This window comes from Siphateles boraxobius, unplaced genomic scaffold (genome assembly GCF_051911475.1).
Source record: "Siphateles boraxobius isolate OS27281-9 unplaced genomic scaffold, OSU_SipBor_1 141, whole genome shotgun sequence".
NCBI classification, from domain to species: Eukaryota; Metazoa; Chordata; class Actinopteri; order Cypriniformes; family Leuciscidae; genus Siphateles; species Siphateles boraxobius.
The window spans coordinates 33758-50000 of record NW_027508746.1 but is presented as its reverse complement, the minus strand read 5'-3'; the positions used below and the strand labels follow the sequence as shown (position 1 = coordinate 50000).

The following is a 16243-nucleotide window of genomic DNA, read 5'->3' as shown; positions in this document are numbered from 1 at the left end:
GAATGTTTGACGGTCTTAAAGTGACAGCAGCCTAATATTCCTACTGGTGTCTGTATCATTAATCCTAATAAAACAACAAAATACAGCTTTAACGAGGATGAAGCTATATCTAATTTCTACAGGTACCAAATAGTGTTATTTTACATTTAGGCTTAATTATTAATTTCTTCACTTGAATACTACTGTTATTTGTGTATTTGTTCATATTTTATTACTGACTTTTCACTTGTTTTTAATAATGCCTGAACTGTATCAGTTAGGCTAGTAGAACTTCAAGTGAGCCTTAAGTAATAAATTAAAAGCAAAGGTATTCCCCCCCCCCCCCCCCCACACACACACACACACACACCACTGCTGGTATGGTGTGGTTTACTAATGATTTGCTGCTCCTGTGTCTTGCAGGCCTTGCTCTAGTGCTGTCGGATATCCCACTATCCACGTGCAAAACCCCAGTCATGCTGACATCAGTGATGAAGACAGAAACTCGATCACAGAGTATTACAGCGGAGACGAGCTTCACGAGGATGACTTCATGCTGGCTAGAGACAGGTATCGCTTAAAAACTCTTCATGTGTATTAGGGATGGCCCGATACCATTTTTTTTTCAAATCGATACGAGTACGAGTATTTACATTTGTGTACTTGCCGATATCGAGTACCGATACCGATATTTCTACCGCAAAAGTAACTATAGGCTCCCAGAAAAGAAGACAGAAGATTTATTTTCTTCTCTGCTTGTTTTAACAAGTCTAAAAATAAATAATAATGAGTAAAATAATAAATGTATTAACACACAAACCACTGTTAATTTAACATAAAAGCAAGCAGTTACTGCGTGCATGGTCTGACATGACTGAATGCGCCCAAAGTGCGCTCCCTTAATAGTCTAATTCCTAAAAAGCTGACAGTTCATCGCGATCTCACACATCTGTTATTATCAATGAAGCTGACTGCACAATGAATCTTTCATAATATCCACACTTTGTTTGTTATAATTAGAGGATTTGCCAGCATACAGAATTCAGCACTGAACAAAAAAGTTTTGAGCAGTGAGGGGAGTCTATCTTAAATGCTTCTGATTAGCCATTGCTTTCAAGAAATCAACACACATGTCTGTGATTGGCTACATCGCTCAACGCTGCAAACATGTTATGAATAGAAACTCTGGCCTGTAAATCGTTTCTATTTTGTTTTAGTTGTTCTTCTTGCTTTTCTGCAACAGATGAATGAAAATCTATTCGTTTTAATATGTTGTATTCATAGATATTTCTAGTTTGCGGGAGTCCCGCGAATCGTTTTATTCTCCCGGAACCCGCACACACAGAGTGAGTGCATTACCGCCCGCGCTCGCGCTCGGCCATCAGATCTAGTGCCGCGCCGCACTCTTTTGCGTTGGGAGTGCACGTCCCTATGCCTCAGTTCACCTCGACAAAGCACTCGCGGCGGCCAGTTTCGTTTCGCAAAATGTACGTGGTATCGGGGCGTGGTATCGGCGAATTTTTATGAGTACGAGTACGAGTATATGAGGACAGTATCGACCCGATCCCCGATGCCAGTATCGGTATCGGGCCATCCCTAATGTGTATATCAATAATAGCAAAATACCTTTATCTTCTCTTTGATTCTCTTGCCAGGTCGTACAAAGACTTCCAGGACACTTTGAGTGACTGTGCTGCAGTCAGAGAACTGGATGTGTGTGAATGTGTCTGTGACGATGATGAGCAGCTCATATCCATGCAGTCTCAGAGGTCATCAAAACGACAATGTGAGATATTCAAAGAAAATAAATAATACTCTTTTAATAGTGTCACACTGAGTGGCTTTTAAACAGCTTTTAAGTGAGAGTTAGCATTAGTTTGGGAATAAACATGAGGCTGAATTGCTCCTGAACAAGCTGTTAAAGGAGTAGTTCACTTCAGTGAATGAGACCCAATGTTCCCGGTATTACAGGAAGCCTGTTTTAGAGGTCTATCAGGGGTAAAAAGGATAGAAGTTTGTTTGTTAGAGATTATTAGAGAATTTTGAACAATGTTCATGTTTAGACTTCTGGGCAAAGACTTGCAACAGCTACAATCTTTGTGGTTAGTTTATTGAACGTTCCTCTATTGTAATAAATACGCATATATTGATGTTTGTGCATTCTTTCATACAGCCTCTCACAAGACCGCTTTCAATTTTGAGTGTCTGCGCAAACAAAACAGTCAAGATGAGATTCCCCTGCATCCCACAGGTCTACCGTCACAGCATCAGGTGATCATCGCATAAGCAGACATGACATTACTGCTGTCAAATAGCATAGCATAGCATATCATATATCATAGCATAGCATATCATATCATATCATATATCATAGCATATCATATCATATATCATAGCATATATCATAGCATAGCATGATATATCATAGCATAGCATATCATACAGTATATCATAGCATATCATATCATATATCATAGCATAGCATATCATATATCATAACATAGCATATCATATCATATCATATCATATATCATAGCATATCATATCATAGCATATCATATCATATCATATATCATAGCATATCATATATCATAGCATATCATATCATATATCATAGCATAGCATATCATATATGTCATAGCATATCATATCTTAGCATATCATATCATATATCATAGCATATCATATATCATAGCATAGCATAGAATAACATATATCATATCCAGAGATGTCAAGTACAGGTTCAGAAAGTAAAATTCCTCCTCAGTATTTTGTTCCAATCACCTGGATTTGCTAATTAGCACAGTTTTTCAGCCAGGAGACAGAACTAATTAGTGAAATAGCTGGCTGAGTTAATGGGTGGAATAAACATATGGCACGACTTTTACTTTCTGACCCCTGGAATTGACACCTCTTTTCATATCATATATCATAGCATATCATATTTTATTATATATCATATCATATCATAGCATATCATATGATATCATATAGACCTTCTCTATCACCAACATTATAGATTAAGAACAATGGTAGTAGTGTCTGAAGGATGACAGGTGACATTACAGTTTTTACATTCGCTAAGGTTCATTTCTCAATACTTTTGTCACTTTTTCAAAACGAAGACAGTAATTTGCTACATTTCTACAGTAATACCATATTGAAATAGCCTATATTCTGTACTAAATTAAATACTATCACAACAATTCGATGACGCTGAACACCTGATAATGAAGTGTTAGTCTTTTAGTTTCATTGCCGATACAAAAGTGGAAACTTGGGAATAATTTTGTGCTCTAATGTAAACATTGAACATGTATCATAAACTACAGTGAATTATTATGTCATTCTTGTTTTGTAAAGAAATTTTACAAAAGAAACGTATAATTCTGCCTGTTGTTAGTGTTTGTTTAGTTTTCCGCTCATTGATGACAGTGACAGTGTGTTTGTTGGATGAAACCTTTGTTGTGGAATTATAAGTTGATTTGCAACGTATGAAGTGTTTTTGTGCATTTTGGATATCAAATCTGTAACGTGCTGGAAAGAGCAGGCGAGGCAAGGATCTTTCTGCAAGGTTTAAATGAAATAACACATAGAACAAATAATAAAGAATTATATATAATTCCCGGTCCGTGGAAAGGAAGAGTGTCTGGAGACTGAGGCTGAGCAGGGGACCACGGAGGCACCGACAGTTCAGGGGACCAGGGCGGATCCGACAGCTCAGGGGGCCAGGGCGGATCAGGCAGAGCAGGCCACCAGGGCGAAGCAGGCTGTGCAGAAGACCAGGGCAGAGCAGGCGGAGCAGGCTGTGCAGAAGACCAGGGCAGAGCAGGCGGAGCAGGCTGTGCAGCCGACCAGGGTGGACCAGGCAGTTCAGGTGGCCAGGGTGGACCAGGCAGTTCAGGGGACCAGACCAGACCCCGGCTCAGGCACAGACCCCGGCTCAGGAACAGACAGAACAGACCCTGGCTCAGGAACAGACACCGGATCAGGAACAAAGGAAACAGACACTGGTTCAGGAACAGACAGCGGTTCAGGAATAGACAGCGGTTCAGGAACAGACACCGGTTCAGGAACAGACACCGGTTCAGGAACAGACCCCGGTTCAGGAACAGACCCCGGTTCAGGAATAGACAGCGGTTCAGGAACAGACACCGGTTCAGGAACAGACACCGGTTCAGGAATAGACACCGGTTCAGGAACAGACACCGGTTCAGAAACAGACACCGGTTCAGGAACGGACACCGGTTCAGGACCCGACACCTGTTCAGGAACAGACACCCGAATGGCCATCTTGTCCGGGGACACTGGCTCGGCGTGGGCCATCTTGTCCGGAGACACTGGCTCGGCAACGGCCAACTTGCCTGGAGACACTGGCTCAGCGGCGGCCATCCTGTCCGGAGACAGTGGCTCGGCGGCGGCCATCTTTTCCGGAGTCTCTGGCTCGGCAAACGTGACGTGAACAGTCTCTGGCTCGGCAGACGTGACGTGAACAGTCTCTGGCTCAGCAGGCATAAAGTGGGCAGTCTCTGGCTCGGCAGGCATGACGTGGACAGTCTCTGGCTCGGCAGGCGTGATGTGGACAGTCTCTGGCTCGACAGGCGTGACGTGGACAGTCTCTGGCTGGCAGACGTGATGTGAACAGTCTCTGGCTCGGCAGGCATGACGTGGACAGTCTCTGGCTCGGCAGGCGTGACATGGACAGTCTCTGGCTCGGCAGACATGACGTGGACAGTCTCTGGCTCGGCAGACGTGACGTGAACAGTCTCTGGCTCGGCAGACGTGACGTGAACAGTCTCTGGCTCGGCAGACTTGACGTGGACAGTATCTGGCTCGGCAGGCATGACGTGGACATCAGGCTGGACAGGCATGACCGGACGAGACACTGGAAGGGCGGGGGTCTTGGCGGGACGAAAACTGGAAGGACGGGATCTTAGCAGATCGTGCTGACTTTAGCAGGGGATCTGCTAGGCTGGTCATCAGCCCTGGACGCCCATAGAGCGATCCGGTGGCTGGCCTGATGGCTGGTTTGACAAGAAAAAGCACTGGCATGGCTGTCGTGATGACATCCTTCTCCACCTCCCCTACAGTGAAGGGGGATCCACAAAACTCCAAGACAAAGTCAATATACTGTGCCAGGGTCCAGCTGGGGTCTTTCTCTGGTAAATTTAAGCTAATGTCCTGTTCTAGTCCACTTCAGAAACAGTCCTTTAGCATAGCATCGTCACCAGGAATGAGGTGACTATAAAAAAGGAACTCCTTCACATAATTGTCAATGTTGCGATCATATTGATAAATTGAACAAAGTTTGCTCAGTGGGTTCTGGATAATACCTGCTAGATCCATAGTGGTCAGTTGTTCTGTAACGTGCTGGAGAGAGCATGCGAAGGCAAGGATCTATCTGCAAGGTTTTAATGAAATAACACATAGAACAAATAATAAAGAACTCCAGGGACAAAGAAATAAAACCATGAGAAGGACCGAACTAGAGGCAACCATACATGTACAACAACTGACAAAGTAACAGTGAAACACAAGGGCTATAAATACACAGGGGCAAACAAGCTTAACTAGATAATGAGGAAACAAGAAACACCTGGGGAGACGAATCAACATGAAAAACTACATAGGACTACAAAACTTAGCACAAGACAGGAAATGACAAAAGTACACACTAGACAAGTGCAACACAAGACAGGAATCATGACTAAATGTGTTGCTGTGTGAAGTTGAAAGTTGGTAAGGAGAACCGTGTGAAGAGTTTTGAAAAAGTATTGAGAAATGTGTCCTAGTAATCAATCTTCTACTGGACGTGCATTACAGTATACACGTTTAGTTGTCCACACAACACAAAGTGTGTAAAATGTTGAGTTGGTCACCCAGCATCTCATAGCAGCTTTATTTATTATTTATTTATTTATTATTTATTCTCATGGATCAACAGGTGAAGATCCAAACAATTCAAATTAAATCCCATCATCCAGCATCTCCTCTCTCCTCTTTCATCCTCATCACCAAAAATGTGTTTTAGGTGAACATCAATTCAGTACAAAGCACAAAAAAAAAATTAGGATGTTGGAAAATAATTTCTAAATCTAAAATCGCCACCTTTACCCTTAAATAGTGCATTATTTTAGGGGACAGCCATTTGTAGTGGTGTCCGAAACCATACTGGAGGTTATTGAGTGCACTTATTCAATCCCACATTGCACTGCAATAACGAGTGTACAACCGATGTACGTTCAACATCTGTCTGAATTCGCTCACTCGTTTTCATTCACTCCTTTAAGTGAACAGTATTAGTGGACTAACATAGGGAATAGTGATTGAGGGTTTAGGGGTCGATTTCGTATTCAGCCAATGTATTTTCTGATAACCAAATGCTTTTTAATCTTCGCCATTGCTTCAATGCAAATGAACAAGCGCAACGTTATTTGTTGCGTAGTGACGAATGTTCAAGTAAGCCAGATATGCGCGGATTCTGTGCAATACTCTGTATTTAAAATATCATGATGACTCACAAGTTATATTTGAGAATATTTGCGCTAAATCTGCGGAGATTTGGTTTACACGAACTTCCCCAGCAATGTGAGTAAACATTGGTTAGTGATTTGACAGCGTTTCCCGCCACAGTTGACGAGTGTTACATTCAAACCCTGGATGTACTGTATGTGAAGTGTTGAATTTGGAAGGTTGCGCTCAACTGTTGGTCAACCAATATCTCACAACAGCTTAATTAATGTTAATTTCAACATTTACTAATACATTATTAAATCAAATGTTAAAATCAAAAGTTGTATTTGTTAACATTAGTCAATGTACTGTGAACTAACATTAACAAACAATGAACATCTGTAATTGTATTAACTAACATTAACAAAGAAATACAGTAACAAATGTATTGCTCATGGTAAGTTCATGTTAATTAATACATTATCTAATGAACCTTATTGTAAAGTCTTACCCATACTTTTTTTAACCTTGATATGAATTCTCACTCAAATTATATTGTTTTCTCAATCAAACACAAACTCATTTATGAACCTACATGTTAATTTACACATTTACATACTTTTTTCAAAACAGATGTATGTAAAGTGTTGATATTGTAAGGTTGCTCTCAAGTGTTGGTCACCAAACATCTCACAGCAGCTTAATTTATTATTTATTTATTTAATATTTATCCTCGCGGTTCCACAGGTGAAGACGGCGACCGGACAAGAATTGAGTCGAGCACGACTCTCTCCGACTCGCTCCATCCGCTCGTGGGTCACGCCCCCGGCCACGCCCCCTCCCTACACGCCCCTGACTCAGGCCACGCCCAGCGCCAGAAGCACTCCCGGATTGGTTCACAGGGGCTTCTGGAATTCCCAGCACGGCTCTGATTGGTCCACGCGTCCCCCCACCCCCTCCCTCTTGAAGGTTCCCCCCCGGTTGAGTGGCCATCACCTGCAGCAGCTCAGCAGCGCTCAAAGCCTGGTGGAAGCGGTGAGAGACCACATTACACATGTGTTTGGTCCTGTTTGTCTTAAAGGAGTAGTTCACTTTAAAATAAAAAAGACCCCATGATTTACTCTCAAGCCATTCTAGGTAGGGTTGGATATCGGTTGGGTTTTATCCGATACCAGTGCCTACTCAGCATTTTTAAACGGTTCCGGTGCTTAAACAGTTCTTGAACCGGTACTTAAGAAAACGAAACCGCACACACTTTGTCAAAAAATAATACCCTTTTATTTACAGGGCCAAACTGGACACAATATCAACTTAAATCTTTAAACAATATAAATACAAGTAACATATGGTAATTATAAATAAACCAATATAAAATAAAAATTCACATTTACAATATCAAATAAAACAATATTGTATCAAACAATGTAATAATACTGGAGATTAATAGAGATTACTACCAGGGTAATCTAATCTGGACATGACTCCAGGTTCCCATGTTTTGTCTGCTTGATCCAGTCATGTAAGTTATCTGGTCGTTGTACTAGTTACGGCAGCGCTTAGCTTGGCGAGTTTGGTATTTCGTTCCCACTGCGTCTTAGCTACACAGTGTTGAGTGAACCTATGAAAGAGAACATCTCTGGTTACTGGTGTAACCTATGTTCTATGAATAGGGAATGAGACGCTGCGTTCGCTGCCAAGCTCCTCGCGCTGCCAACAAGCTTCCTTTTTCGGCAGAGAAATCTTAGGAGCAGATGATGGCGCGCACGCCAATATAATATGACGACGTAAGAGCGTCGAGGCAGCGCCTGCGCCATCAGCCAATGGATTGGTGTGATTCTATATGGGCTTCAGACAATCGGCACAGAGAGCGGGTTCTGATGTGTAATTTTACACTTGAAATGCAGCCAAACCTTGGAGCGTTTTGCCTTAGGCATCTTCATTAATCCTCTCGCTATCAGTTCAACAAGTGTGTCGAGTAGCGGCACTGATGTCACGCAAGTTGACGCCGGAACACCAGGGGGCGGTAAAAAAAAGTCAAGCACTGAAATCAGGCACCGAAATTTTCGCCTCGTATTCGGTCTCGTTCTACTGTTTACATCGGAACCGGTTTCCTATTGGCACCGTGTTGGGGTACCCAGCCCTAATCCTAGGTGTATATGACTTTCTTCTTTCAGACGAATACAATCTGAGTTATATTGAAAATTATTCTGGCTCTTCCAAGCTTGATAATGGCAGTGAATTGCAACCAACAGTTTGAAGCTCAAAAAAGTGCATCTATCCATCATAAAAGTGCATCTGTCCATCATAAACGAACTCCACACAGCTCCGGGGGGGTTAATAAAGGCCTTCTGAAGCGAAGCAATGGGTTTGTCCAAGAAAAATATTCATATTTAATATGTTACAAAGTAAAATTCTAGCTTCCACCACACCCTCCTCCAGCGGTTCGAGGTGAACCAAAATCAACTGATACCAGCTCTCAGTGATATGTGTCCCCGCTATGATAACAGTAACTTTCTCAAATGTATCTTTCTCTTTTGCTGTTCGATTACATGATAGAAAGTCTAAGGCCTTCAAAAGCCGTACAGCAAACCCATCTAATCTTGTGTCTATTACACGCCAAACTAAGATTGCTGTGGGGACAAAAAGTAAGACTGTTAAAGTAACACTATGCAGTTTTTCAACCTTCATTATATATTTCCAAGACCCTTGAGATGGTACATCGACTTACAATAGGTTGAATGACACGTCTGCCATAGCCTGACAGTGTCTGTATCGCTTTTACTGGCACTATGTAACTTCGGGTTTCGGGTAGGAACCCGAGCACAAACAAAACTACAGAATTCGACTGCTTTACGGCATACGTCACTTCCCCCACTTCCTCAGATTCTGACGTGAGAGCCCAACTAGCGTTTGATACCCGTCTGTATGTTGTTGTCATGACCGAAGCAACAACTAAAAGGAAGAAGGCAAAGGTTTTGTCATAGGAGACTAAAAGAAGAAAAAGGGAGAGTGACAAATTAAAAGACCGGACGAGGATCACTATTGGAGGGAGAGCAAGACAGTTTGAAGACGGTGAGAGTGTGCGCGCGCGACCGGCTCTCTCTGCTCGTTCTTTCAGTAACATGCACCCTGTCACAAGCGCAGCAGTCAGTCATCTGTAAAGTGTTTATACATTATAAAATAAATCAGGGAGTCAGGGAGCTGACTATAGCACAAAAATGTAAAAGGCTGAATAACATGGCCTGGCCATGTTACGGAATCTATCTGGTCCTCCATTTATCTTCATGAATTAAGTAATGCTAGTAGAGTAGCGAATTATCAATCTGGTAGCTACACTAACATGCCAGGTACGATGGTTATAATAAATAATCTGTCAGGATAACTATCCTAATGTCTGCCGGCTGATATGTTTGTGTATTTATTTTTCTGGTGAAAGTGTCTTGCCTCTGGCTATAATGCAAATCGATTTTCAAATTTGCAGATTCATCTATGGTAGCTTGATATTATATTATTGACAATTATATGGCTATTACCTACCACACAAACATTGAATTGAATTAGCATATCCGTTATGTAAAACAGTAGACAATAGGCTACTATAATGACACTGTCTTGTAAACGTGAGCTACGCGATCTTTTGACGTTTGAAAAAAATAAAACCAATGAAATTATATTCATATGACATTCTGAAATATATGCCAATGTACCTGGGATGAAGACATTTCACACGCAACGCTGGCAGTCTGCCCGCGAGAACTCAAGACAGTATCGGCTTGTCAACAAATGCAGACGTGTATCGGCTGGTGTAACCATGACAGATTTTACGACAGTAGTAGAAGACAATACTGTTTCCCAACTGTAGGGGGACCCCGAGAGCAAAAACCGCAAAAACGACATAGTGTTGCTTTAAGTTAGCACTTTTAAACATCCGCTCACTTAAAAATTAATCACTTCTAGTCAACGACTTAATACCCACAAACAACCTGGATTTTATGTTGCTAAATGAAACTTGGCTAGAAGACAGCTGCAGTGCAACAATCCTCAATGAAACAGCCCCTCCTAACTTTACTTTTATTAGTGTCTGCAGAGCTGTCAGAAGAGGTGGAGGTTTAGCTGCTCTTTTTAAAGATGTCTATAAATGTAAGCAAATATAATTTGGTAATTACCCATCTTTCGAATATCTGGGTATTGTGTTAAAAGGTGCTCCACGAATTTTACTTATCATTGTTCACAGGGCTCCAAAATACTCTCCAGCCTTTGCTGAGGACTTTACAGAACTGTTATCAACAATTTCCTCTGAGTTTGACTGTTTTGCCATTGCTGGAGATTTTAACATTCACATAGATAATGCAGAAACCAATATGGCAAAAGAAAAAAGTTTTAAAAACTTTTGATCTGACTCAGCATGTACATGGACCCACACACAATCGTGGACACACTCTAGATTTACTTACCAGTAAGGGTCTAAACATTTCATCGATTGTTATTAAGGATGTAGCACTGTCTGATCATTTCTGAATTTTCTTTGATATACTGATCTCTCCTGCCATTGAAGCTAGATCTGTGTCTGTCAAGAAGAGATGCTTAAATACTAGTGTACAATTTATGAAGGCTATAATTTTAACACCAGCATATCTGCTGACTGTTGGTTTTCTCCTTGATTCTTAAAACTCAAAAGTTAAAAGTGTACTTGATGATATTGCTCCTGTGAAAGTCAGGAAGAGTGGCGGACAAAAAGCACCTTGGAGAAACTCAACAGCAGTGCAAAATATGTGCAAGACAAAACTTGTAGTCCATTATAACATCTACAAAGACTGCATCCATGCTTTCAATATGGAACTAGGCAAATCTAGACAGACTTTCTTCTCGAATATTATAAACAGCAACTTAAAATACACACACTCTTTTTGCTACTGTAGAGAGACTGACAAACCCCCCAACCCAGATTCCCAGTGAAATGCTCTCAGACAGCAAGTGCAGTGAGTTTGCTTCCTTCTTCTCTGAGAAAATTACCAGAAGTAATTACCAATTACCTCGACGCACTTTCCACAACTTTCTTCAAAAGTGTGTTAAACTGTTTAGAAGCTTATCTCCTAGAAGTGGTAAATGCCTCACTTCTCTCTGGGAGTTTTCCGAACTCCCTGCAAACTGCAGTTGTCAAGCCCATCCTGAAAAAGAGCAATCTGGATAAGACCATATTAAACAACTATAGACCGATCTCAAATCTTCCGTTCATAGGCAAGATCATTGAAAAAGTTGATTTCAATCAGCTGAACAAATTCTTAAGCTCAAATGGATACTTTGACAATTTTCAATCTGGTTTTCGATCGAATCACAGCACAGAGACAGCACTCATAAAGATAATAAACGATATTCGCTTAAATACTGATTCAAGCAAATTATCAGTGCTGGTACTACTCGACCTCAGTGCTGCATTTGACACTGTCCATCACAACATACTTCTTGACAGGCTGGAAAACTGGGTCGAGCTTTCTGGGATAGTCCTAAAATGGTTCAGGTCATACTTAGGAGGCAGAGGTTATTATGTGAGTATAGGAGACCATAAGTCTGAGTGGACATCCATGACATGCGGAGTCCCTCGAGGCTCAATTCTTGTGCCACACCTATTCAACCTGTACATGCTCCCAATGAGCCAAATAATCAGAAAGAACCAAATCGCTTACCATAGCTATGCAGACGATACACAGCTCTACTTATCCCTATTGCCTAACGATTACAGCCCCATTGACTCCCTGTGCTAATCCATTGATGAAGTAATTGGACTGGATGTGCCAAAACTTTCTTCAGTTAAACAAAGACAAAACTGAAGTCATTGCGTTTGGAACAAAGATGAAGTTCTCAAGGTGAACGCATACCTTCAGTCTAGGGGTCAAACAACTAAAAATCAAGTCAGGAATCTTGGTGTGATTCTAGAGTCAGACCTTAGTTTCAGTAATCATGTCAAAGCAATAACTAAATCAACATACTATTACCTGAAAAATATTGTTAGAATTAGATGATTTGTTTCCAGTCAAGACTTAGAGAAACGTGTGCATGCTTTCATCACCAGTAGGGTGGATTATTGTAATGGACTCCTCACTGGCCTTCCCAAAAACACCATAAGACAGTTGCAGCTCATACAGAACGCTGAGCAGAACCAGAACATATGAACACATCACACCAGTCCTCAGGTCTTTACATGGGATCCCAGTTACATTTAGGATTGATTTTAAAGTATTATTACTGGTATATAAATCACTCAAAGCCTAGGACCTCAATACATTGCAGATATGCTCACTGAATATAAACCTAATAGATCACTCAGATCATTAGGATCACATCAGCTAGAAACACTGAGGCTTCACTCTAAGCATGGTCAGTCTGCTTAAGCTACTATGCTGGAACAGCTTCCAGAAGAGATCAGATGTGCTCCTTGTTATGATCAGGCACACTGGCCACAACATTAAGGGACCGCAAAGTCAGTTGGACTCGTTTGTTTAAGGGGTTTATTTAACAATTGGATAGATTACAAACAAAACAGAAATTTGGATATTAACTACAACAGAATAAAACATTGCAGGAAGATCAAATAACAGGCGTGGTGGCTGAAACACAAGTCTTTCCCCCTCCCTATCTCCTCTCTGCATGGAGTGACTCAGCTTTTAAAGGATGTCGCTCCGCCCACTCGTTACCTGCTCACACCTGCACACAATAACAAATGAAAACATGCTGCCGAGCATCCAAACATTAATAGAGGAAATAGAGCCACCACAGGTAGTGGAGGGACGCAACACACCCAGAGCCACCACAGGTAGTGGAGGGACGTAACACTCCTACAGTCACATTCATATCCAGACTCAAAACACTTCTGTTTAGCTGTGCATTTACTGAATGAGCACTGTTCCACTGTTCGTCCGACTGTTCGTTTGCATTTTACTTTCCTTTTCATTCTAAACTGTTTTAATTATTCTTATTTCTTTTGATTATTTTAATTTATTCTATGTAAAGCACTTTGAATTACCATTGTGTATGAAATGTGCCTTATAAATACACTTGCCTTGCCTTCCGGCCAAACGAACATACGCAGTCTTTACTTGTGCCTAAAGTGCAACTTACGCAACTCATGACGTCACCAGTTGCGTAGTGCATAGTTTTTGGAGCTTCAAACTGTTGGTTGCAATTCACTGCTATTATAAAGCTTGGAAGAAATTTTTTTTTTTCATATAACTCATATTGTATTCGTCTGAAAGAAGAAAGTCATATACACCTAGGATGGCTTGAGGGTGAGTAAATCATGGGGTAATTTCACATAACTAAACTTGTGTGATCGTTTTCAAATACCTCCATTAATTAAAATAACGCAATTAAATGCAATAAAATGCAAATTTATCCACTTAGGAGTGCCTTATTATACCGTAGCTCAGTTATTGCAGGACAAAAACTACATCTCAGTGTGGACAGAAGGCCAAAACATCTAGAAAATTGTGCATTTTCAAATATATCCTGGTTGGTGTTGACTGTTTTTTAGCTAGATTTTACTTATAGACATTCTGAATCTAACTACACTGACAAAAAATGATGGTTGAGATTATGCTTCTTATGTAAGAAATCACCCTTTTAGGACATGTAAGAGCAAATACATTAATATTGGGCTATACATCATATATATGAGTCTGTAAAACATTGACATACTGTATATATTTTACACTATATCATACAGCTCTAAACTGGACAGCAAGTTAAACTTGCCTCCATTGTTGAATTTTGACTGGAAGGACTTTATGGACTTAATTTCCTTTCATAGGTATTATTTTGTCTGTTGCTTGTTTTCCTGATTGTGATTAGTTTTCTTATTTTTCATTTCATGATCCTGTGTAGATCTTGGGCTTTGTATGTAGTGATAAGTGACAAACTCTTATCAAAACTTGACGCACTGACACGATACCTTTTGTTGTAGGTGATGATATCTGGGGGATTGGGCAAATATGCGAAGGATCCTAAGTTTGTGACGGTGACAAAACACGAGATTGCAGATGCTTGTGAAATGACAATTGATGAGATGGAAAGTGCTGCTAGCAACTTACTGAGCGTCACGCTAGGCCACGGGCCGGAGGCAGAAGAGATGGGCTTGTGTCAGAGCAATGTTCGTGACTACAGCGATGAGGACACGGACACGAGCAGCAAACGTGAGGAGGACCTCACCGACGAAATGATCTACGTCTCAGTATTATAGTAAAGAACTCAAAATGAGCCCAACAAAGCTAAATCATATAGAAAAAAATAATCAATGAAGTAATTGTGCCTTTAAACAGGAGTGTCTGTTGGTTTATGTGGGCCGATTGCTTTACGCTTCTGCATTTGGATCTTTTCATTTAGTTAGCAAACCTTGTCTTTGGAAATTTCCGGCAAGATCCAAATGTGATGATATTACCAACCCAAGTGTTTTCCTCTGAATCTATGCATGGACTGGACAGTGGCTCTTCAACCTTTGAATATCCCTAACCAACTAACCAGCCAAAGTCCACCTGGTCAAAGCTACTGAACAGACCCATTCAGGACACGTTCACCATTTGAGTCAAGAATTGTACTCGCATACTGTATATGAAGCAATTACAATGGTAAAAGCTTCACAGCAATACCTCCTGGTTGGATAACTGAACTATATTCCAAGTCTTTCAAATTAAAGTCATTATTGACTGAATGTGTAATTTCTACTTTCGCATATTCAAATGTGGTGCGTCAAGGTCAGTTGCGTTTGGCGCCATTGACATCAAATCTTCTGCAACACATCTTTATAAGGAACACACGTTTAAGTTTGATCCGCTCACAAAGCTATCGTTTTACTTGGAGTATAACGCACACATTTATTTACATGTTAACTTCACAGTGAACTTCTCATTTGTGTATAATGGGAAAAAATAACAGATTTGAAACAAGGTGGGAAAATATTGTTTGGGTGAACATAAAGTGATCTTTAGGTTTTGAAATACTGCATGTTCTTTTCACTAAATCTTCAGTGTTTAGTTTGTCATTTTGATGTTTGATTTTTGAATAAATCATCAGTGTCTTTCACATTAGGTTCCAGAGGTCTGGATGCGATATTGTGCCCCATCCCTGAGAAAGCAGGTCCTTCCTCAGGGGAATCTACCAGGGAGAGGCTGTCACGAAAAGCATCAGGTCTGAAAACAAGTCTAGGTTGGCCAGTAAGGCGCAAGACCTGTTCATCGTCATGCCTGACCTTGTACAGTATCTGTGCGAGAAAGGCTCATTGGGGGAAACGCAGTGAATGTGTGCCAGTGCATCTGTGCCGAGGGTCCCCTCGGTCAGGGACCAGAGCAACTGGTAGTGTGAGGACTCCTGGGAGGCAAACAGGTCTACCTGTGCGTCCGAGAATTGACTCCAGATCAGCTGGTACACCTGGGGGTGGAGTGAGTCAAGTCTAAAGTCTTTAAGCTGGAGTCTGAGTCAAGTCTGGAGTCTTTAAGCTGGAGTGAACTCTGGAGTCTTCCGCGTCAGTGCACCACGAGTTGTTTACCAAAAAGCACACATCCCCACCTTTCGATTTACCAATCGTGTCCTTATCTCGGTCCGAGCGAAATACGGAAAATCCGTCCAAGTGTACAGCACTATCAGGATGATCCAATGTTACCCATGTCTCGGTAAAACAGAACACACAACAATTTCCCAGATCTCGCTGGACATTAAGATGGCAACAAAGCTCATCCATCTTATTGCTGATAGATTGCATGTTTGCCAACAGCATGCTTGGTATTGGAGGCCGCGTATGTCGATTCCGTAACCTCACCGACAG

The 16243-nt window shown here is 41.3% G+C and overlaps 1 protein-coding gene across 3 annotated transcripts in view; it reads left to right on the top strand.

The window, feature by feature from the left end:
- Positions 1 to 15504, top strand: part of cacna1db (calcium channel, voltage-dependent, L type, alpha 1D subunit, b) — a 139874-nt gene extending 124370 nt beyond the window's left edge. For 2 of the 3 annotated variants that reach the window (XM_077230290.1, XM_077230292.1), the window contains 5 exons: positions 403 to 549; positions 1635 to 1765; positions 2153 to 2250; positions 7180 to 7467; positions 14390 to 15504. In XM_077230290.1, the coding sequence (XP_077086405.1) occupies positions 403 to 549; positions 1635 to 1765; positions 2153 to 2250; positions 7180 to 7467; positions 14390 to 14665 (940 nt within the window). In that variant the 3' untranslated portion in view covers positions 14666 to 15504. The remainder of the gene's footprint in view (positions 1 to 402; positions 550 to 1634; positions 1766 to 2152; positions 2251 to 7179; positions 7468 to 14389) is intronic. The other variant, XM_077230291.1, reaches the window with a different exon arrangement.
- The last annotated feature ends 739 nt before the right edge of the window (positions 15505 to 16243 follow it).